This window comes from Bombus huntii, chromosome 16, assembly GCF_024542735.1.
Source record: "Bombus huntii isolate Logan2020A chromosome 16, iyBomHunt1.1, whole genome shotgun sequence".
Lineage (NCBI taxonomy): Eukaryota > Metazoa > Arthropoda > Insecta > Hymenoptera > Apidae > Bombus > Bombus huntii.
The window spans coordinates 5,675,077-5,698,062 of record NC_066253.1 but is presented as its reverse complement, the minus strand read 5'-3'; the positions used below and the strand labels follow the sequence as shown (position 1 = coordinate 5,698,062).

Genomic DNA, 22,986 nt, shown 5'->3' with positions numbered 1-22,986 from the left:
GCTAGATCGCTAGATGCTAACGCTAGATATACCACAGTAGTGAAAACGACTGGTTCTACAATTTTATAAATGTTTTTTTTTTTTAATTTAATTCTTCAATGTCCAATTTGGACATTTGGTAGAATTTTTTAACTGTAATTTTATAAATGTGTCGACTCTCGTTTAGGGATCATGGACCTAGGTGGATTAATAATACGAAAAGTGTACCACATAACATGGAATTGCTTCTGTGAGAAAGTAATAAATCAATAAATATACAAATATTCTATTATTACGTATTTTTTAAAGATCAGTCATTTTCACTGGTTTTGGTAGAAATAGCATCGTGTTAACTATCGGTAGTTCTAGAGACGAGAAACTAAAGACGAAGAAACCGCGTTTTGGAAAACTGACTGTCGTGACACAGTGGCTTTTATATCGCGGTTTTTCGAAAGAGGGTTGGAATGCGGTTAAGGTAGAAATTTAATGATAAATTGATGGGAGAAATGGGCCAGCCGCGTCGCGTAATAGTCATAGTGCAAATAAACTCGATGTATTAGGTTGTCCGAAAAGTTCCTCTCGTTTTATAAGGAAGTAATAGATGCACGACGTTTTTATATTATTTTATTATTTTATTCTATTACTACAAAATGGATCATACGTAAATCCGTAAAGTAATATAAAATAAAAACTGTCGTGCATCTGTATTGTTTCACTTATGAAACGAAAGTAACTGCATGGACAACCTGGTACTTATTACTCAAGAATAAAGCTTCTTGAATTTATTCGCCATTCGCGAATAACAAGTAGCTTGAATTTATTCGTTGTTTGAAATGTTCAACCAAATGAACGATTTGTACATTGCCAAGGATATAGGAAAATATAATACATCAAAATTGTTCGTCATTGTAAACAATTTTATCGAGCAGATCGGAGATTGTATGGGCACAAAGCCTAACAGTAAGCGATTACCGCGATAGCCTCGATCGTCCAGCTTCGATTCCAGAGATCTTCGAGCGTCGGACTAGAAGCGAGGATCGAATTATCGAGCTGCTTGCGATTAGGAGAATTACGCGTACGCACGGATTCTTGCGTCGTTTTGTCGAAGCAAGACAGGCGAAAACGGTTACATTGTGCGGACGACAAAGGGCGAGACGCAGCCTGTTTCTCTCGAGGACTCTCGAGACGAGGACGGGACGGAGACACCGAAGAAAAAGAGGAAAAACAGTTGCGTGGACATTTTATATTCGTGGACACGCGCTCCAGAGGCGCATTGTGACGGGGGCACAAAGGGGGTGCAATTTCGACGACGCGTTTTCGCTCAAACAGCTTTCAATCGGTTTTCCATTAGAGCCCTCCCTTCCGCCTGCGTCCACAATGCCCGAAACCGGGTCTGCTTTTCGTTCGAAGGTTAAGTGGCCGATGAATGGAAAGCGAGAAGGACGATTTCCAAACGAAACTCGACGCAACCTGACCCTGTGAAGAGCGTGCGACGATCATCGAGGATCTGACAAAAGATATACAATGTTTAACGTACATTATAGATCATCGATCGCAATAAGGTTCCCAGAATCTCTGGAGATCCAGCGAGATTTAGTACGCTCGATGCCACGCGCGAGTGCTTGGAAAAACGTCCCAGTCGAAAAACATACCTCGAGAGGACAAAGTTGCTGGAAGAGTGGATAACTCGTCGCGTTTTTAACAAACTATCGAGCGTATCGATGCTACAGAGTTGCATAGACCGGTGCTGTCACGTAAAATCCGTAACTGTCGGGACGGCGCGACGCCACGACGAGACGAATCCCTTGGTTCTCGCTCGCCGATGGGGAAACAGGTGTAGCGGAGACGGTCTCCGATCCTTTTACGAGACTGTGATCCGGGCTCACAGGTAAGAACACGGGCTCGCATTTCCAATCCCCGGGACGAGGATTATGGGCGGCCGATTTCACGCGATCCCGGCTCGGTTTCTGGCTTCTTGATTCTGGAAGCTTCTCTCGATTCTCCTCCCACGAATCTCACGGCTGGAGAAAAGCTGCAAAGGGATCCCTCTGACCAATTCTGTCGTCGAAAGCTTCGTCCCCTGAGTCCACGGATTAACAGTTTATATCAACTTTTCGCTGCAAGCGGACCAAATCGTTTCGATATAGAAGCTCGTTCGTTCGAACAAATTGGGGGACGAGACAGTTTCGATAGTAGAAATTCGCTAGACAGTTCTTATCGGGTTCTTCTAACAGGTTCGGATATGTGTGGCGACTTAAGCGTTGCAATTTCAATTGTTTCTTATTCGACGCTCGAATTTATTTCGAATACGAGTAAATTCCACTAAAGGAATTTTTTCTATTTAATCTAAAATTCTACTTCTTCTAAAATTTATTCATTATAATTTTAAATCTAAAGGCTAAAAAGACATTAGCCTTTAGATTTAAACATTCGATTCAGCTAGAACCAAACATACGATAATCATTTATTATTCACGTTATAGTAACAATTTACTTATAATTCTCAATGAGAATTCATTGTAAACTACTTCCAAATTAAAAGAAATAGAAAAACGAACGAGTAAATGACTGCATGTATTAGTATACTTTGTACCGCGGATGATATTAATTGATTACAATGATTACCAGACTATGGTAGCTCGCCGTTAACACTAAGCTTACCAGGCTGTAACCTTCGCCAAAAATTGAGAAATCGATTAATCGGACGATACAAGAATTTTCATAAAGTTGGCTGAACGAAGGAAACGACAACTTTAAGTTCGATTTTGAAACCGGTCATTGTGAGGTCTGGTGAGGTTAGGTTAACACTGCAAACGAAAAATCTGTTGCAAGATCGGTAAGTTTGGGCACCGGTGTACGCAAGGATTATCGGTGTTTTTTCTTCTTATTATTATTTAATTTGTACTTTACAATTTGTCCAGCTGGACACTTGGTAAATTTTTCTAACCTAATTGCCGAATAACACGTGGATGGCTACCCCAGCGAGATACCATCTTCGAGTTTGATTATTTTATTTCTACGTTTAGATTAACACAATTTTCGAAATCCCTTTTGCTTCTCTATTTTTCCTTATTTCTTGTTTTATATGGTTTCTTTTTTTTATTTAATTTGTACCTTACAATTTATCCAGCTGGACATTTGGTAAATTTTTCTAACCTAATTGCCGAATAACACGTGGATGGCTACCCCAGCGAGATACCATCTTCGAGTTCGACTATTTTATTTCTTTAATGAGGTCAATCGGGTTCTCTCTAGTCATCTTTCTATGACAGTTTATCGGTGTGTGCGTGTTCGATCCTCGAAAGCGTCGCATCGGACAGAACAGCGACGCAAGCCGAGTCGACCGCGATCTAAGAGGCTCGAGATCGAGCTGGAAGACGGCGAACGACTCGGTTGGTTAATGCGTTACAGGTGTGATATCTGTGTGTTTTCTTTTCCAAAACTGTCGCTGCAGAGCGCGGCGAGGCGGGCGGGCACCAGCTGCGCCAACTGCAAGACCGCGACCACCACGCTGTGGCGGAGGAACCAGGCCGGGGAGCCAGTCTGCAACGCGTGCGGCCTCTACTACAAGCTGCACAACGTAAGTAATCGATCATACATTCCCTCCGTATCGACGTTTCCTCCGCTGGATCCCCAGCCGCGACCAACCAACCAACCAACCAACCAACCAACCAACCAACCATCTTTCCATCGGATTCGACGGTTCAGTCTCGCGTTCACCACGCCAAACGCCGTAGCACGCCGACGTATCCCTTTGTCAAACGTCTTTGGAACAAACGGTGCTTGGCTATTATACTTTATTTGCCGACAACTTCCGTTCGGAATTGGGGCGAGCGATCGAAAGCGGAAGATCCGTACCACTCGATACAATGTTTTCGAGAAGGGAGACATCGACAAAAGGGGCCCGGGTATTAAAACGACGGATACGAGATCCGACGAACGAGAGCGGCCCTTCGATAAACAGCGGAGGCAAAAGGTCGTCCTTTGGCCACCGTCGAAGCCACCGATCGTGAACCGGCCCATGTAACGTAATATCGGATCGCTATTGTCGCGGCAAGCCTCTTCAGAGTTCCATTGTCGACCCGTGGAACCTAATTCCTCGATCCTCTTTCTGCCGCGGTGGTCGGATTTTCCTCGCATTCTCCGCCACTTTCCAATCTCGCCGCGCGTTACCGCTCCGACGTTCCATCTCTTTTTAACTCGTGCCATGCGCCAATCAGTTACTGCACCGCGGATTTTTATCAATTGTCTGTTTATTTAACGGGCACAGGGCCTTCGGTGTCGCAGACGAGCGTAAAAGAGCCAGCTCCAATCTTTTAAACTGAGATTTTTATGCAATCTTCACGAGTATAGTTAGAGTAATGCAATTGAAATAGCCTCTTGCGTCATTTACCGAACGTTATACGTAGCACGTGTGTCAATGATGGTCGCGTAGACGTCTATAAACAGGGCTTAACCTATGACTTGTTTTCGAGGAATATCCTCGCCACGAAGAAATATTTCGTGTTGCTAACAAAATTAAATAAAACAGTGATTTCGTTACAATTTAATTTTGTATTATACAGGATGGTTGGTAACTGGTGGTACAAGCGGAAAGGGGTCGATTCTACGTGAAAAAAGAAGTCGAAAATGTAGAATAAAAATTGAGTCGTTCGAGGTTTTGTTTTCGAGAAAATCGACTTTGAATTTTCGCTCGGTACGCGTGCACTTCTCGTTATAACGGATCTCACTGTAGATCATTGTCTCGATGGAAAAATTAAAAAAAAAAAAGAATCACCCCTTTTTCGCTTGTACCACCAGTTTCCAACCACCACCCTGTATTTAACAGCCACACGTGCTCTGTCTTATTCGTCATCGCTTACATTTTGCAACGCGCTTTTCGAAGTCTTCAACAACAGCCAACTAATTAAAAGTTCGACAATCCTCACGACTCGCTTGCGCACATCTCGCGACACAAATCGCGCGTTTCTTCGCGTATCACGGTTTCCAGGGAGAAACGTAGGAAGCCGTGTAGCCAGCTTGGAACGTGAATCTCGAGGGTGGTTTGGTTGTTTCCGAGAGACGCGAGAGAGCGGGTGGCCACTCGAGTCAGCCCTTCCGCTTACGCGACGCGACCCTCTGTTGTGGCAACAATTAGGGTGCTCGGCGGGTCGCCGGACGTGCGAAGAGTGTCGCCAGGATCCCCTCGAGGCGGTGGCGGCGGCGGGGGTGGAGCGTGCTCAACGGCGTGTGACACAGGAAGCAGCGATGAAGACAAAGGGAGGAGGGAAAAGCGGACATCCTGCGCGCAGTTTTTCTCAGCAACTCGACGTATTTCACGCGGCTAGCGATCGCCCTGTGGAGATGTTCGAAGGAACGCGGCTTGGCGTCGACCTATTTAGATCGAAGTACGCGTCTCATCGCTCGTCCCAGTCCAAGAGATAGCGGCGTTTCTTCGCGAATCATCTCTTAGGTGTGGCATTTTCTCGCAAGATGACGCGCGATGTCTTAGCTGGCAAACTATCGAAATAGACGAACGACCAACCATTATTTTTGCCACAAACGCGTCGGCTCAGTTTCTTGTACGCGAGCGGAGTGTCGCGAGGTAGAAATTTAGCGCCGATATTGTAATCGTCGGAGAATTTTCTGTGCGTTCAGTTGAAAAGGGGCCGCGAGAGAAGTTCGTGCCGCTGATGATTTGGTTTGTCAAATTTGACGATCCTGCGATAACAACGGTACGTTCGAAGGGTAAAGACGCGTCGCGTGGCGGAGACGCGGACGCGAAACGAGTTGGACGACTTCAACGAAGCGCCGTCACCTCGAGTACTCGCGTTTTCTTGGCTTTTGCGATCGACGTAGGAAATTGAAGCGGTTTCCAGGCTGTGAGCGATCGTACACTGCTCGTCTTTCTTCGCCTTGGCGGAGTTTTCGCGGCTCGGAGAGGGCAGGCCAAAAATAAGGCGCGTCTCTCGCGCGATCTCGATAAGGATTCGTTTGCGGCTCGCGCTAATTGGCCCGCGATGACACAACGGCTCCCACTGTCCGCCCCTTCTGCTGAAAGCAAATGGTCCGTTCGAATTTACGCGGCTTTTTTCCCTCCTCCGCCGACTTATCAGCCCATCTTCGCTTCAAATACGAACGCACAGCGAGCCTCTGAGTCCTGTTCGCCGTCTCCGTCCCGAGTTATCCAGATTCCACGCAGTTGCAACGCGTACAGTCGCGAACGCCGCGTACTTTTCGCTTTGCACTTTCCACTGGAAATCGCTGCAACCAAATCACCGACGCAGGAGAATCGCGTTTTCTCGCGACGTTTGTCCGACCGAATCGATAACGAAGACGAAGAGAAGGGGGCGAGGCGGGGGCAGGATAGCGACCAAGGCAGCGACGTACAGCAGCATGAGCAAGATCCTCGCGCTGGTTAATGCCGGGCATAAAGGCCGGGCCCAGACACGTTTCCTGGTAATCATTAATTAAGCGTAGGGTCCCCTTCCGCCCCGCCTAGCGACATGGGACGCCGTGCACGCTCCACCAAGGGGGGAATAAATTCGGCGACTCTCTCGGTCGATTCTTCCCTTCTTCTCGTGCGGCGTAAAACGTCGAGACGGAAACGCGCGAAACTCGTAGCTCCGTTCTCAACCGACCTCGTCTTTCTTTCACTCGCGAAGAACCGGGTAAGCCGGAATAGGCGACTGTCTTCGGTGACGTTAAGCCGACACGTTACAGTCTCTCGCGCCGAATCTCGGTTGCCCGGTCCGGCCACTCCGTCGAACAATCGGACGGCGAGGATTAGCCCCGGGGTCCGTGCACTCGTCCAAGGTTCCCTGGATCGGTCGTCGACGATACAGAAAGTTCGATGGAGCAACAACCACTTCGGTAGAATCGACGCGCGTACACAACGCAAGGGATCCCGGATCTCGGCTGGACGAAGGAAAGGAGAGCGGGTGAAAGGTGGAAGGAGACGAACGAGGAAGGAAAAAGAAAAAGCAATGGAAAGAAGAAAAAGAGACAGAGAGGAAAGAGAATCGATGGCTACCAAGTATGCGTAAGGAGGCTCGGGCGAGAGATCAATCATTTCGAGAGCAGCGTCTCCGGCAGTTTCTCTTGTACCTGCCACCAGAGGGTATACGGCTGTTGGCCGGGCTTGTCCCGAGATTCGAGATAGACACCGTTGCTCTGTGGCGCGAGTGGTAGAGCAAGAGAAAGGAGAGGGACGCGCAACGACAGATCTGGCGTCGTTAAGATAGAGCGGGCCGATAGCGCGGTCGCGGTGGCGCGCGCGCCATCCAGCCAGCCATCGAGCCACGGCTAGTCGAAAATACACGGATTATTCGTGCTCTCGGCGCCGAGCTACCGGCTGCTCGAAATATGGTAATCGCCGCTCGAAATCCTGGCCGGAGGGTCGCCGGGGTCGCCGGAGAAATTCCTCGAACGGGGACGATACTCGTTCCCCCGGAAACCGCGTTCCACGATCACCAAAGGAGCCGGAGACGCGAGAATTAGACGCGCGAATCTTCGCCGCGTTTTGCCCTCGCGCGCTCCGCACAATTTCCGAACGTTCGATTTGGCGGCGTTTGAACGAGCCGCAGCGTGTTTAACGTAACACGAATTACGTATACGCGTTAGATACAGCGCGGTCTTGAATTAAACCATTTAAGGAAGCAACGTTCATTGACGTAGGCGCACCCAGAATCGTGCGCGTTTTGTTAAAGCGTTTTAAATCTTACACCGCACAACATCCTTGCGAATTGATATTCCGATTACGATCTATCGCTGAAATTGCGCCGCGTTGCTTTCCCGCCTCCTCTGCTCGATGCTTCTCCTTGCGAATTAGAAAGCGCGTATTTTTCTCCAAAGATGCTTTTATATCTGCGCAGAAACCTCGTTATACGCGTTTCCACGCTACGAACGTACGAATTGTAGCCGGTCGTCGATTTTACGATCGACGCGTCGTTCGCATATCGTATCAACAGCTCGACAGGAGGAAATCGTCGCGTCGATTCCGATCGCCGCGCGACTTTAACTTACTTTGCCCGAAATCGATTTCGTCGGTCGAGTACGCGCCGGCATATCGTGAGTTGCTGGAGGAAAGAGGTGGAAGATGTACGCGAGGGGAGAAGCCGCCTGAAATTTGAAATGGAAAAGCGACGGAAATAGCCGAGTCGGGGGATCGTAAACAGTGGGCCGCTGTCTTTTCCCGATACGTATCTCGATGTCAGGTTGAAGATAGGCGCGTGTGTGGCCCGAACGCGCCGATCGACCGATAACACCGGCAATTTTCGTCGTTTCCACGGCAGATCGACAAGGTTCTCACACTTCCTTTTCATTCGAAGCGCGGCTGCGGATAAATCACGCGGACGTTCGACGAACGCAACAGCGCATCGCGTCGCGCGGCTTTGTCCCCCCGAGGAAGTTGTAAAATCGCGCTACGGGGAGGAGGAACGGCGCAAAGGGCCGCCAATTGATATGCCCCCGACGAGCCGGCTACGAGACATTCCTCCGTGCCGCTTTCTGCGAACGTTTTAGCCGAGCTAGAGATCCGAGTCGCCTCCGCTCGCCTCTGTTCCCGTTTTCTACGCCGCTTGCGATCTCCTCGCAGAAGACGAAACACTCGCGTCGCTTCCGAAAATCCACATTTTCAAAATTATCACCAGTCGTCCGCGAAGTAATAAGACGCCTCGGTTCTTAACTCGTCTAGTCGCATTTTTCACGAAACCTGTGATTAACCGATCCACGCGCGTACGTGTTCGCACAAACAATGCAAATTCGTAATAATACGATGGAAATTGTACCGGGTGGGCAATAAATATTCCTAGCTCCGTGCAATAATGTCAGACTTTGGAAACTTCAAACTCTGTTTTCTCCGAAGATGTGGAACAGCTGAGAACTAGAGCGACGAAATGCATTCGAAAATGTTTTCTTTATTTCTAACTATCGTCTTTCGATATACTCGCAGATCTTACACCAACACTTATCCCAATGTAAAACAAGTATACACGTATACGTACGATATATGTGTACGATATATCTCTGTGGCGAGTTTGCATAATTATCGTTGCACGCTGTCCTCTAAATTTAAATCATCGTTTCCTGCGAACCCTCCTTCTCGCAGAAACTCTTTCAGTTTTACGAAAGGATGGCCCGTTTGATACGTCGACGCGTTTGGAGTATAAAATCGTAGACACGTTTCTCGATGTTCAGGACGCTCACTATCGCGCACACAGTCTTACCATTCGCATTGAATGCTCGCAACCATCTTCTTACCGATGATTCATCCACAGCCTCGCCGCTGTACTGCGAATTTTTATGCGCATCCGTATTTTTATAAACCTAATTAAACAAACAGAGTCTAACTAGATATTTATACATCCGTTATTATAGCGATTATTATAGTAACTATACCGTTGCTTCTTATATTTTTGCATGTTACGTATATCGCGCGAATTTTGGCAATTTTAAATTTCCTACAAATGTGCAGACTGTTGCAATTCGACGGTGAATTTCTTCGGACGAGAGTTTTCAACGTTTCAAAAGCGCGTGAAAGACCCTTGTGAAGGAAATGATCTTTTATAAGCACGTTCCATCGTCTCGTAGAAGAAAATTCGTCAACTATACTTGAACGCGGTCAATTCCGGACTGAGATTATGTAAATCGAAAATAGCAGGACGCTTGGTTTCCGAGAGAAATAAATAAAACACTTGGCCATAGATCGTAGATCACAGATTACAGAAGAGATCGTATATGAGATCAATTCTTAACTAAACACGCGCATATCCTGTTTTCTCGAAAATGAATCCTTAAAGCAAGCAATTTTATTTCCCACTTTTCCACGTCTCCACTAACACCTAGTTGTCGTCGTCGTTATCAGACTGCACGCGTTTACGCATCGATAGAAGATTTGAATCGCACCAAATGCGCACAATATTGGCAAATATACAGGCTGGTTGGTAACCGGTGGCACAAGCAACAAAAAAGAAGTCGAAAATATAGAATAAAAATTTGTCGTTCGAGGCTTTGTTTTCGAGAAAATCGACTTTGAATCTCCGCTCGGTACGCGTGCACTTTATGGCTTCTCGTTATAACTGATCTCACTGTAGATCGTTGTCTCGATGGAAAAATTAAAAAAAAAAATCACCCCTTTTCCGCTTGTACCACCAATTACCAACCACCCTGTATAAAATGTCCGAAGGTCGAAAACCATCTTTTACCAAAGTTCTACTCGATGACTTTGCGCGAAAATCCACAGAGTAAATGTCATCGATTAGCCAAGTTCGAATATACTCGACAAACATTCGAACTCGAAAGCGAAGCCTCGAGAGACAAAAACGTGTCACTGCGCGCCTTCCATCAATTTTTTCACGTAGATTCGCCAGTGTTTGCGCTTGTACGCAACGCTTCATCGACAAACCGCGTAACTTGTACGTTGGACCATTAGAAACTTGGAGCTTTGGAAATGCATAAAACTTGTGGAGCGCCTGTTTCGACAGCTGTTCGTTAATTCATGAGTAGCAGACCTCGTATTCGAGGAACGAGCGGGGAATCGGTGTTAGAGAGTGGAGAAGGAAATTCGACCGTAGGTAGGCTCGTCTCCGATCTTTCATTCATTGACCCCACCCGGCGCAGGTTCGCGGCGCGATTTCGTATGCGATCGGTGTGCGGTTGCATCGTGTGTGACCACATCAATCTGCATTCGAATCTCCGCGGATGGGGCCGTCTCTCTCCCTCCGGCTCGCTCCTCTCTCTCTCTCTCTCTCTCTCTCTCTCCCTTTCTCTTTCCCTCTCTTTTGTTTGCACCTCGCGCTCGGTTTCGTCGCTCGGTTCCTATTAAAGCCGCTCGTATTGTATTCAAATCGGTTCGAGCTTTCTTTCGTGTCTGCTTGCCGTTCTGGCTACTTTTGCTCGCTCATTAAGCTTCATCCGTCGATCCGCTAAAATACTGCGTTTTCGAGCCTCCCTCGACTCTCGACCTTCGATCCTCTGCTCGCGCCATCCTTCCCATTCCTTCGTCTCTCGTCCACCGACCTTATCTCTTTCCACTCGCTCATATTCGCGACACACGCGGATGGATATTCGTACGAAAGTGAAACTTCGCCTTTTCGGAAACGACGAGCCCGCGAAATGTACCACGAAGCACACCGATCACATTTGGCGTAAGCTTCCCGTCGATTTTAATTTCGTTACGAATCTATCGTCCCATCGTCGTACGCGTCGAATAACGAGGAATAAATCCGCTAGAATCCTCGGATAATGGCGTACAGCCGGCAGCGTGATCCTCGCTGGCGAGTAACATGGTGGTCGCGTGTGACAGTGTGACTCGAATCAGCGACGAGAGTCAGAGATCGTTGGCGATTGCGTTTAGCTGGTGGATAATTTCAAGGCGTCCCGGACAAAGCATCTCGACCGTGTTCTCCGACGTAACCGATCGATCGAAAAAGCTGGTCGCAGAGGCGGCAGATTTTCGCGTCGCAGGACCAATTATGCGTGCGTGTGCGCGCGCGGATGCTCGCGGTGCGCGTGCAATGCTTAAGTACGAAATAACTAGGTATGCAAGTGTGGTGTGCCGCATGGTTGCGGCGGCCGCCGCGGCGGAGGAGGAAATGCACGGGCGGCGGGCGGAGGGGCAGGCGGCAGGGGTGGAGGAGGAGGCGGAGGCGCGCTTTGTAGTTGCCGCGACGTGACGCAACTGCCAACTTAAGGAAAAGGTTCCTGGTATTGCGGGATGCGCGAACGAGCCTCCGGAGGTGGCGGTCGTGGCATCATCCTCCCTCGTCCTCCGCCTGCCCAGCCCCTCTCGCCTTCTCTCTCTGTCTCTCCGTCGCGTCCTTCTCTCGATCGCTCGTCGCCTCTCCTTCCCTCCGACACCCAAGCCAACGTCCAGACGGTCAACGACTCTTTTCGGAATTACGCGATTGCTCGAATTTGCCGAATTACGCCCGATCCCATTAGAGTCTCGGCACGCTGCGCTGCTTCCCCGTGACCCTTCGGCCGCACCGAGCCACCAGCGTATCCTTCGCGACTAGAGCTCTAGCCCTTTCGTTACGGTGCTCTCTGCTAGCCACTGCTCTGCCACCGTGTGTGCGTATATGCTGCACATTCCGCGTGCTGTTACATTCGACGAGCGTTCAGCGTTATCGGCCGACCATAGCCGACTATAGCGACGTTAGCAACTTGCTACATAGCGAGCGTGAAAAGTGACTGTAGCATTCGGTGACCATAGCCGCAGTTGGCAACGAAAGGATTAGACGAAAGTTACGGTTGGTCGATCTGCCTCTGAACTGTTTCGAACGCGTGGAGAAAACTGAGTTGCACGTTTGCGAAGTTTGACGTTGTTGCACGCAGCGGAGAATATTCGCCGCTTCCTACACGAGCTGCTAATCCGCTAATTGCGAACAGCAGTGTTTCCCTGGCGAGACTCGCATGGGAATTCGCGGCTAGTGACCGGCACGCGAATCTCTTAATTACGGATTGAAGAACGATCGACCGAGCCCACTCCCTTCTCTCCCCTTGTCTACGTGTGTCAGAGGGCTGATTTATTTCCATTTCATGTCACTTGCACATCGGTTGCCCTGGTTGGTGAGAAGCCGCGTTAGATTAAAGCCGATCGACTCAACGAATTGTTGGCTACGACTCTTGCAGGTGAATCGGCCGCTGACGATGAAGAAGGAGGGCATTCAGACGAGGAACAGGAAGCTGTCGTCGAAGAGCAAGAAGAAGAAGGCCGGCGGCTGTCTAGGACTTGGCGGCGTCATGGGCGATATGATCAAGGCCAGTGGTCACCTCGATCTCGACAACAAGCCCTTCCATTCTGGCTTCGGCTCGCCCATGAGTAAGTACTGCACGCTCTATTCTTAAATTCTCCGACAGATTTTCTTTACCTTTTCCCACGCGATGCTTCCAATTTCATCGGTGAATTTTAGTTTTACCGATTACGCTGAAGCGGCACACGAGCTCCCATCCTCCGCCTGTTGGCGACTACTTTCTCAATTTCTTCTTTTCATTTTGAATGCGCGTTCATCTTCATACTTGGCAATTATTATTTTACATGTTCACGTTAATCGGAGGCAAACCCGTTGTATGAGGCGTGTTTGCAAAGGAAAAACACTTTTGAAACAACCTGATACAATTTAACCGTCGACAAACTTGTGGTCTGTATTTTAAATAGAACAAAGTGGATCATACGTAACGTTTGGCAGATTAGGTTTCATGTTTGCGTAAAAATACATTTTTGTATGAGACGTGTTTGTGAAGGAAAGGCACTTTTGAGACAACCTGATACAATTTAAATATCGACAAACTTATGTTTGATCCACTTTGTTCTATTTAAAATACAAATCACAATGTTTTGCAGAGTAGGTTTCATGTTTGTGTAAAAATACATTGTTTTATGAGACGTGTTTGTGAAGGACACACTTTTGAGACAACCTGATACAATTTAACCGCTTACAAACTTATGTTTGATCAACTTTGTTCTATTTAAGATACAAATCACAATGTTTGGTAGAGTAGGTTTCATGTTTATGTAAAAGTATATTGTTTTATGAGACGTGTTTGTGAAGGACAGACACTTTTGAGACAACATGATACAATTTAAATACCGACAAACTTATGTATGATCCACTTTGCTCCATTTAAAATACAAACCACAATGTTTGGCAGATTAGGTTTCATGTTTATATAAAAGTATATTGTTTTATGAGACGTGTTTGTGAAGGAAAGACACTTTTGAGACAACCTGATACAATTTAAATATCGACAAACTTATGTTTGATCCACTTTGTTCTATTTAAGATACAAATCACAATGTTTGGCAGAGTAGGTTTCATGTTTATGTAAAAGTATATTGTTTTATGAGACGTGTTTGTGAAGGACAGATACTTTTGAGATAACCTGATACAATTTAACCACCGACGAACTTATGTATGATCCACTTTGTTCCATTTAAAATACAAATCACAATGTTTAGCAGAGTAGGTTTCATGTTTGTGTAAAAATACATTGTTTTATGAGACGTGTTTGTGAAGGACAGACACTTTTGAGACAACCTGATACAATTTAAATATCGACAAACTTATGTTTGATCCACTTTGTTCTATTTAAGATACAAATCACAATGTTTGGCAGAGTAGGTTTCATGTTTATGTAAAAGTATATTGTTTTATGAGACGTGTTTGTGAAGGACAGACACTTTTGAGACAACCTGATACAATTTAAATATCGGCAAACTTATGTTTGATCCACTTTGTTCTATTTAAGATACAAATCACAATGTTTGGATAATTAGGTTTCATGTTTGCGTAAAAATACATTGTTTTATGAGACGTGTTTGTGAAGGACAGACACTTTTGAGACAACCTGATACAATTTAAATACCGACAAACTTATGTATGATCCACTTTGTTCCATTTAAAATACAAATCACAATGTTTGGCAGAGTAGGTTTCATGTTTATGTAAAAGTATATTGTTTTATGAGACGTGTTTGTGAAGGACAGACACTTTTGAGACAACCTGATACAATTTAAATATCGGCAAACTTATGTTTGATCCACTTTGTTCTATTTAAGATACAAATCACAATGTTTGGATAATTAGGTTTCATGTTTGCGTAAAAATACATTGTTTTATGAGACGTGTTTGTGAAGGACAGACACTTTTGAGACAACCTGATACAATTTAAATACCGACAAACTTATGTATGATCCACTTTGTTCCATTTAAAATACAAATCACAATGTTTGGCAGAGTAGGTTTCATGTTTATGTAAAAGTATATTGTTTTATGAGACGTGTTTGTGAAGGACAGACACTTTTGAGACAACCTGATACAATTTAAATATAGACAAACTTATGTTTGATCCACTTTGTTCCATTTAAGATACAAATCACAATGTTTGGCAGAGTAGGTTTCATGTTTGCGTAAAAATACATTGTTTTATGAGACGTGTTTGTGAAGGACAGATACTTTTGAGATAACCTGATACAATTTGATAAACTTGGTTCCAATGACTCGATCGACAGTTCTCGTAGCTTTAACTTGCCGCAAGCTATCGTACTATAATAATGAACTATGGTATTGTTAACTCATATTGATTTCATATCTAGTCAGAGACATAATTACATAGATTTATTTGCTTTAATTAATTGCACTCGAAGTGTACTGTCTCACTTATAGCTATGGTTATAACGCTAACTTCATGAGGCGCGGTCAAACGACCGGTTTCAAAGTTTCATTGAAAATTCTGCATTCGTCGTTGTTTCCTTTGCTCGTCTAACTTTATGTAAATCCTTCTATTATTCAATTTTTCTTGACACAAGAATCTACATAAATAAATAAATAAATAAATAAATAAATAAATAAATAACGCGAACGAACCTACAATCTTAAATTCAATTTTAAAACCGGTCGTTTCTCCGAACCCGGTCAGGTTCCTATCAAATTGTCCCATCGACGAATATTTTCTCGCAAACTCTCAACATTCGAACGAACCAACCGCCTACGCACGTCGCTGACTGTTAGCACTTTCGTTATCCGCGAAACACTGAATTTCATAGGAGCAGGAAATACGAGACGAAAATGATTTCTGATTGCAGGCACGTCGCAGCATCATCACACGATGCACCCAGCGATGCAACACTACATGTACCACACGGGGGTGGGAGTGGCAGGTGGTCTTCACCAAGGGTTCGCGCCCCCGGCGCCTCCACCGATCCATCCCCACTCGCACTCACACTCCCATTCCCATCACATGACGAGTCTTCAGGGTCTCCAGCTGGCCGCCACGACGAACGCGATGGTGAGTCCTCCATTGCCCGCGTTTCCGCCCTTCTAGCTGCCCTGCTTATAGCCGCGTAGTGGAATTAGAGTAGACGGAGAGAGCGGTGGTTCGATGAAAAAGCCACATGGATGTTCTGTTTGTCTGGTTTCAGACCGGTTGGCGATCGGAGTACACATGAATCGCGAGTGATCAGCAGCTCAGGACGCAGCCCACCACTCTAATCTCGTTCTAACGTAATCGCGAGCTCGAGCTCTCCTCTCTTTCTCTCTCCGCGAACGATACCGAGAGACGTTCGAGAGGCGCACACGGACGGAAAAAAAGAGAACGACGCGAACGAAAAAAGAAAAAAAAGAAAAAAAAAGAGAAATTAACGCACGAGTCGCGAACCATTTAGAACGTGCGTTGCCCCCCTTTCTTCTTTTTTTTTCTCCCTTCCTCCCTTCTTTCTTTTCGTTTCTCCCTCTCTCTCTCTCTCTCTCTCTCTCTCTCTCTGTGTCATCTCGCATCTGTCCCCTTTCGTTTCGCGGTCTCGCGTCGCTGTAAATATGTAAAGTTTCGCACAAAAGGTAGGGCCGTCGAGCCCGGGCCCCAAGTACAAACAAAGTCAGCTATAACTTGTATCTGAGTCTAATTAGACGTGCTCTGTACATAGACGACGCTATACCTTAAACCAAGAGTTTCTATTACGTGCGTGGCGTGAGAAACGGGGGTGAGCGCAAGCCACCCCCCTCCTCCTTTGTCGTGTAATCGATCGTCCCTCCGAGGAGGCTTCGAAGACGATTCTTACAGGGTGAACCAGCGGAAAAAATTATTTATTCGAGACGTTCGAAGGTGTTCAATTGTTTTCGAAAGGGTATGAAACCCTCGGGAATCGGAGTCGGTCTTCGGAGGCCGGTGTGAGTAATATTAGATATTAAGCGTGTATCCGTGAGAGAAATCGTGCAATTTTCAAAGTCTTTTTATTAAACGAGAATTCCGCGCGGGGACCATTGGACGCCGATTTTCTTCCCTCGCTTCTCTACGTTTCTTTCTTTCGATCCTCGGCGCCGTTCTGCCTTTTCCACCGGTCGTCGATCGCCTTCACACGCGCTACTGCTCCTAAGTGTCCGGACAGGTCGTAACGACAGCACGCAAATTCTACCGTAGTATAGAAATTAACGGGAACTTAATTGTCAGAAGCAGCGATCACCGATCTGCCATCATTTTTAACCCCTTTACCTACGATTTACGTTCGAGAATGCCCATAATATTAAGGGCTATGCCCTTAGTTGTGGGTTAAGGGGGTTAAATGTATTTGTAAAAGTGCAATAACCTCTTGGGTACGATGCGCCACTATAGTGGCTTTCGCGGATATTCTACATTACGGCGCGCCACCATAGTGGCTTTCGCGGATATTCTGCATTACGACGCGCCACCATAGTGGCTTAGTCTACTGACTAATTGGTTCACCGTTTGACCTAATTTGCCTTGCTTCACACTTTTTTACCCTCGCAATGTTTTTGGACAGTGTTAGCAATATATAATTTGTTTCTGATACGCCAGTGTCAGGTATCAATTGTTGCTTCTCGTTAAAATGAATATACCATTGTTAGACGCTGTTTTTAACATGCTCACCCGTACCCTTATAATTTTGTAGAATCTGAAAATGGCGCTTGGGAATAGAAAACAAAGAGCAATTTGAAAAACACTGACGCGAAAATTCTGACGTGGGTGAATGCGTCGTACCGTGCTTTAAAACATATCACACTCAATCGTATTATTAACAGCCTCGCTTTCGCCTAATTCAGATCGATCTTCTTCGGAGGTATCCTCAGAACAATCTTCGTTGATGTTGACAATTTCGTTTAATATCTTATTATATCTGCTGGATTTACTCATGGTTGCTGGAAAAGGGGTCGAAGGAAGAAAATACTATGCTCAAATTCAAATATCCTATTATTTGCAAATACTTGACAATAACGGGAAACGTCTACCAAGTTCAGTTATCACTGAAACTTTTGCACACTGTGCTTGAAAAACGGTTGGTTTATGAAGTCAGCTAGTCAATTTCACGGGTTTCGCAGAGAAAGATATATTACATACAGATTTGAAAAATTAGAAAGCCTCGGAAAAGATAATTCTTTGGATGAAATGATTAATTTACGATGAAAACTGGTTAAAATTGATCCTATGGTTTTTAGGATATTTCATTTCGGAGTTTGAAATCCCGGAAACTTAATGTTAATTATCAAAGTAAATTATTCGAGTCTCGGTATATGCATCGTACGTTTAAGGAAAATTATGATTTAGTTATCAAACACATGGTTGCGATGTGTTTGCATGTGCAGGAAACAACATCATCCGCCACACATTGCCGTGCTGTACGTGTTACGCGTAATTCGCGTCAAACTCTGCCGTGCAAAGAAACATCTTCGCGCAAAATTCCCAAGAGGTTAAAGGCGTAACGATCATACATTTTGCTATCCATTGCGTACACTGCCACGTACTATACCGTTCAAACGTGAAAGTTTGAGTCATTGGAGCTGCTCGTTCGGCGATCGAAGAACCTAAGGATGAAAAGTCGCGAAATAAAATAATTGTATACGGTGTGGCAATAGAAAATTGCGTGTTTATTGTAGCTACATCGGCGTTTGAAAATCAATCGATCGAATTTTCTATTAGCCGATTACGAAGAGCAACGTCACCGAGTTTCAACGTAGTTTTATAATTAAAATACGTCGTATCGAAGAGAAGCAAATGTCCGGACGCTTTCGAGCGCTGTATCTGTTTCGCTTTGCGAGGATCCTGCGATTATTCACAGCGACGGCGGAGAAAACGTTTCGACTCTCGAAATAATTCCGCGAAATCTATAGATTCTCGTAGTCTTGGGCAAATTTCTCACGAACTCGTTACGTTCGTTAGCGTTGTGAAACGTTTTCTGTTGCCACGAATATCTCACGTCGATCCGCGGCTTCTCCATCTTCAACTCGTATCACTCGACCGTCGAACAGTTTGGCTCGGCGTTTTAATTTTCCCACTTCCGATCGAATTTAATTTTACTTTGTCGTAGGGAAAATTCAAGCTAAGAAAGTTCAATATCCTAAACGCGAATAATAAATTATTGTCGTCTGCGAATATTTATGGAAATTGGTATTTTTGTGAATATTATTTACGAAATGGAACTAGGATAGGCAAATGTTTCGTCTGTATCGTACACAGCCGCATTTTCGATATTTCCCATTTCAATATTCGCATGTTACGTGCATTCTTCTATCCTCAAATTTGCCCCAAGCGTACATTTTAAAATTCACCGTCTACTGATCTGTAATCAGTAAATCAACAACACTGTTTTCAAGGTTAATGACACGCGATTTCTCCACTCAAACTTAGTTTCACCGTTCTTTAATCGCGCACCATTTTTACATTTACTTTTCTACGTTTCCCTCTTCCCCATTTTAAATGGCAGAACAGCTTTCCACCGCTCGTCGACGATACGCGACAGCGCTAAGGGAAACACTCCGGTGACTTGGTACTTGCAGATAATTTTCTTATTTTTCCCCATTTCCGTCACTCGCTTACGGCCACTAGCCGTTCGCGGACGAGACCACTCGACGTGCGAGCGTCGCTGTTGATCGTTTTCCTTGTTCCTTGTCCAGGCTTGTATTATTTTTGTCAACGATTAATTTATCATCGTTATCACTGTTACTAGAAACATTTAAACGTCTTCTACCTTGTCGGCTTCGAAATAATATTCGTCATCGCCACTATCACAATCGAACATGTTCTTTCTGGGTCTTTAAAAAAAAAATATACAGGGTGGTTGGTAACAAGCGGAAAGGGGGTGATTCTACGCGAAAAAAGAAGTCGAAAATATAGAATAAAAATTTGTCGTTCGAGGCTTTGTTTCCGAGAAAATCGACTTTGAATTTTCGCTCGGTACGCGTGCGGCACGTTATAACGTATCTCACTGTAGACCGTTGTCTCGATGGAAAAATTAAAAAAAAAAAATTTTTATTCTATATTTTCGCTTGTACCACCAGTTACCAACCACACAGTATATTAACAAAATTTATAAAAAGCTTGCTGAGTCGTTTGGTAATGCCACTGAAAGGTTGAAATTCGTTCTGACTCGACTAGCATGCCGTATCGCGAGCTTACGTTAAACGCAAGAGAAGGTCTCCAAAGATCTACAACTTTCTTTCATCAAAAACGCAATACTATTTTGTTTACTAAAAAAAATATCGGTCAGAAAAATAGACGTAGGCCAGCTACTTGAAAATAAGTTGAAAATAAGGAACTGTGACACGCGTGCGGAACTGCAAAAAGACTCGCGCGGCTATTTGCCGACACTCGTCCGCGAAGGGCTAGTTGTTCTTTCGTAAGCTCGAGCGAGATTTGGCGAAGCTCGATTTGAGGAAGCTCGCGAAACAGATTTCGCGCGAGCGACGTTCCGTCGTCTTTTGTCGCGTGGCGCGCGCAACGCTCTCCCCAATTTTTCCGCCGGGAAATCGGCGTCCAGTGGTCCGAGCGTCGCGTCGTGTGTCGTACTGGTTTAGCGATAGCGAGCAACAAGTTAGGTGTATAAAGCACACGTAGAGAAGTCGGTAAATTATATGGAACTTCCGGTGATCCAGATCGCGAGTCGATCGTCCCCGTCGAGAAATCGAAATTCTCGATTCGATAGAAGAAAAAGAAAAAGAGAAAAAGAAAGGAAAAAAAAATAAGAGAAGATAGAGAGGATAAAAGAGAAGGAAGACAGGGACTGGACACGAGAGACGGAGCACTGGGCAGAAATGCAAAAGCGAAAATACAAAAAAAAAAAAAGAGAGATAATTAAATAATAAGGATGAAGAAAACTAGGGTAAAGAAAACGAAAAAGTCGCGCTGTAAATTTTGTATCTTCGAGATTGTGTACCGTTATCATTGTAATAATAGTATATATATATAAATATTATAAATATATATATATGAATATAAACGAAAAAGTCTATATATACAAAGATGAATATAAATATATATATATATAAATATAAATATTATAAATATTATAAATAATAGTTGAGGTGTGTGTGGATGATGGTGTGCGTGGATCGTGCGTGCGTGCGTGAGTGGAGGCGCGCGACTGGCGAAAAGCAAAATGAAGTGAAAAGGGTGGGGAGGAAAGAGAGGAGTAAAAGTGATTGTGCATAAATTAGCGGTTAATTGCGCATCGTAAGATTTGCATCTAGATAGTCGGAGCGCGCGATGGTAATTAAAACGATTTATCGCGAGCGAGAAAGGTTAATAGCCGTGAATGACGATTATCATTATTATTCTTATTACTATTATCGTGGTCGTCGATCGGCCGGTATCGCCGATTATTCATTAATCTCTCCTTCTAATTAATTAATTAATCGCGCGGGCACACTCGGCACGAGCCGGCCAGATTCGTCGCAATTGCGATCCTTTCTTTTCTCGATCTTGCTAGGCCGTGAACATCGCAAAACGGCACCCTCCGTTCTTCGCCATCTCGCCACCCCTTCGAACATCCGATCTTTCGTCTCTTCCCTCGTGCGAGCTTCTTTTCAAACTTTCCCATCGGTATCCTCCGCGTTCGATTTTCATTCGCAACGCGGATCAACGTAGATTTTTCTGTCTTTGGAAGTACGTTGCCGGCCATAAGAGCGCGGACAACCGATGAAAATTGTTTCGTAGAGATACGAACGACGCTGCTTTCGTTTCTTAATTACTTCATTACTCTTACGCTCGAGTGTTACACACGCGCCATATAATTAGACCGCGGTTGTTTACGCGTTTCTTTCTCTACGCAAACGTCAGATTTCGAAAATTTACAACACGCGTATCATACGCAACAACCTACGATATTTAGAGTACACGTTGTGATTCGACGCTAGCGGGCGAAACGAAATTTCTACTTAAATTTCTCCTCTATTTAGATGCCATTTGTTCGTGGCCGTAGAAATAGAAAAGCACGTAAACAACCACGGTCTACTTGTAATTCGACTTGTTCGAGTAAAATTTGTTCCAGTCGTTCGATAGACGTAACCAGCAGCTGTCCCTGTGCCTATGACCGGCGATGTACGAAAATATATTCGTAGGTTTCCAATTTTGCAGTAGTTTCGAGCCGCGATGGCAATTATTTTACACTCGAGAAACGATATGTAAAAGAAATTCGAGTAATACACTGTCGTACGCTTAGTCGTGCAGTTGCTTGAAATTCTTTGCGATATCGTTTTCCAGATGTAACGTAACGAGAGACAGAGAGATCCATCGGACTGGAAACTTTTGCTCGTCACCGCGTCGTCCTTGCAGATTCCTCGCGAAATCGATTCGCGCGAAAGCTTTCGAAGCGAAGGTTTGCAAAGCCGATTACTCGGATTCCGTGCGAGCCGATCAGATAGCGAGATTGAAAGACAGACGCGGTGGATCGATTGTTCGAGATCGCTTCGTTCGAAGAGATGGCGGGCGACCTGGAACGGCGTGGTGGCTTCGAAAAGCATCGAGACGAGGGAAACGAGAGAAAAGGAGAAGGAAAAAGAAAAGACTGACGAGAAGAGGAGGGAGAAAGGGCGGCGGATGTTGCACCGCGGCCCCTTTTTTCGCGGAATGAGACGAAGAGACGCAGACGGCGGAGAGAGGACAGATTATTCTAATAAAATAGTATTATTAGGGTGTAGCGTGTAGACTGTATAAAGAAACACAAAGGCGATCACACAGAAACACAGACACAGGAAACGCGGAGGAAACGGAGAGGGGAAAGAGCGCAAGTACGATGATTCGGAAGGCTGGACGTTTAGAAGATGAGCAGCAGGGATGTCACTGGAGGCCGAAAGTGAATTCAACGACGCAAGTTTCGTGGAGATACTGATTTCGTGAACATGTATAAAGCGACATTGTAAGATATCGTTGTAAAAAAAGGTTTTAACTTAAAATAAATTAACGATAATTCACGCATAAACGCGCATGTTTTCAGCTTCCGAAGCATAGTCTCTGCTAACAGGTTCGCTGCCACGCGATCGTCGCCGGTTACCCGCCTTTTCCACGATCGTTAGAACCAGCTAAATTACGCGATCGAGCGAAACACGCAGTATCGTTTCGATTATTCCAATATCGTTCTCGTCGAACGAAACGTTTTTTACGTATTCGCGTTCGATTTCAATCTCGTTGAGCGTGGTGCGGATCATCCGGCTATCGTTTCGCGACAGCAAACGCAACAGCTTGGAAAAACCGTAACGTAAAAGGAATTTCGATCGGTCGCGGCTGTCAGACCAGAGCAGAG

The 22,986-nt window shown here is 45.3% G+C and overlaps 1 protein-coding gene across 1 annotated transcript in view; it reads left to right on the top strand.

Moving 5' to 3' along the window:
• Positions 1-22,665, top strand: part of LOC126874277 (GATA-binding factor C-like) — a 95,266-nt gene extending 72,601 nt beyond the window's left edge. The window contains exons 5-8 of the mRNA XM_050636098.1: positions 3,433-3,558; positions 12,591-12,780; positions 15,544-15,746; positions 15,880-22,665. Coding sequence (XP_050492055.1) covers positions 3,433-3,558; positions 12,591-12,780; positions 15,544-15,746; positions 15,880-15,906 — 546 coding nt within the window. The 3' untranslated portion in view covers positions 15,907-22,665. The remainder of the gene's footprint in view (positions 1-3,432; positions 3,559-12,590; positions 12,781-15,543; positions 15,747-15,879) is intronic.
• The last annotated feature ends 321 nt before the right edge of the window (positions 22,666-22,986 follow it).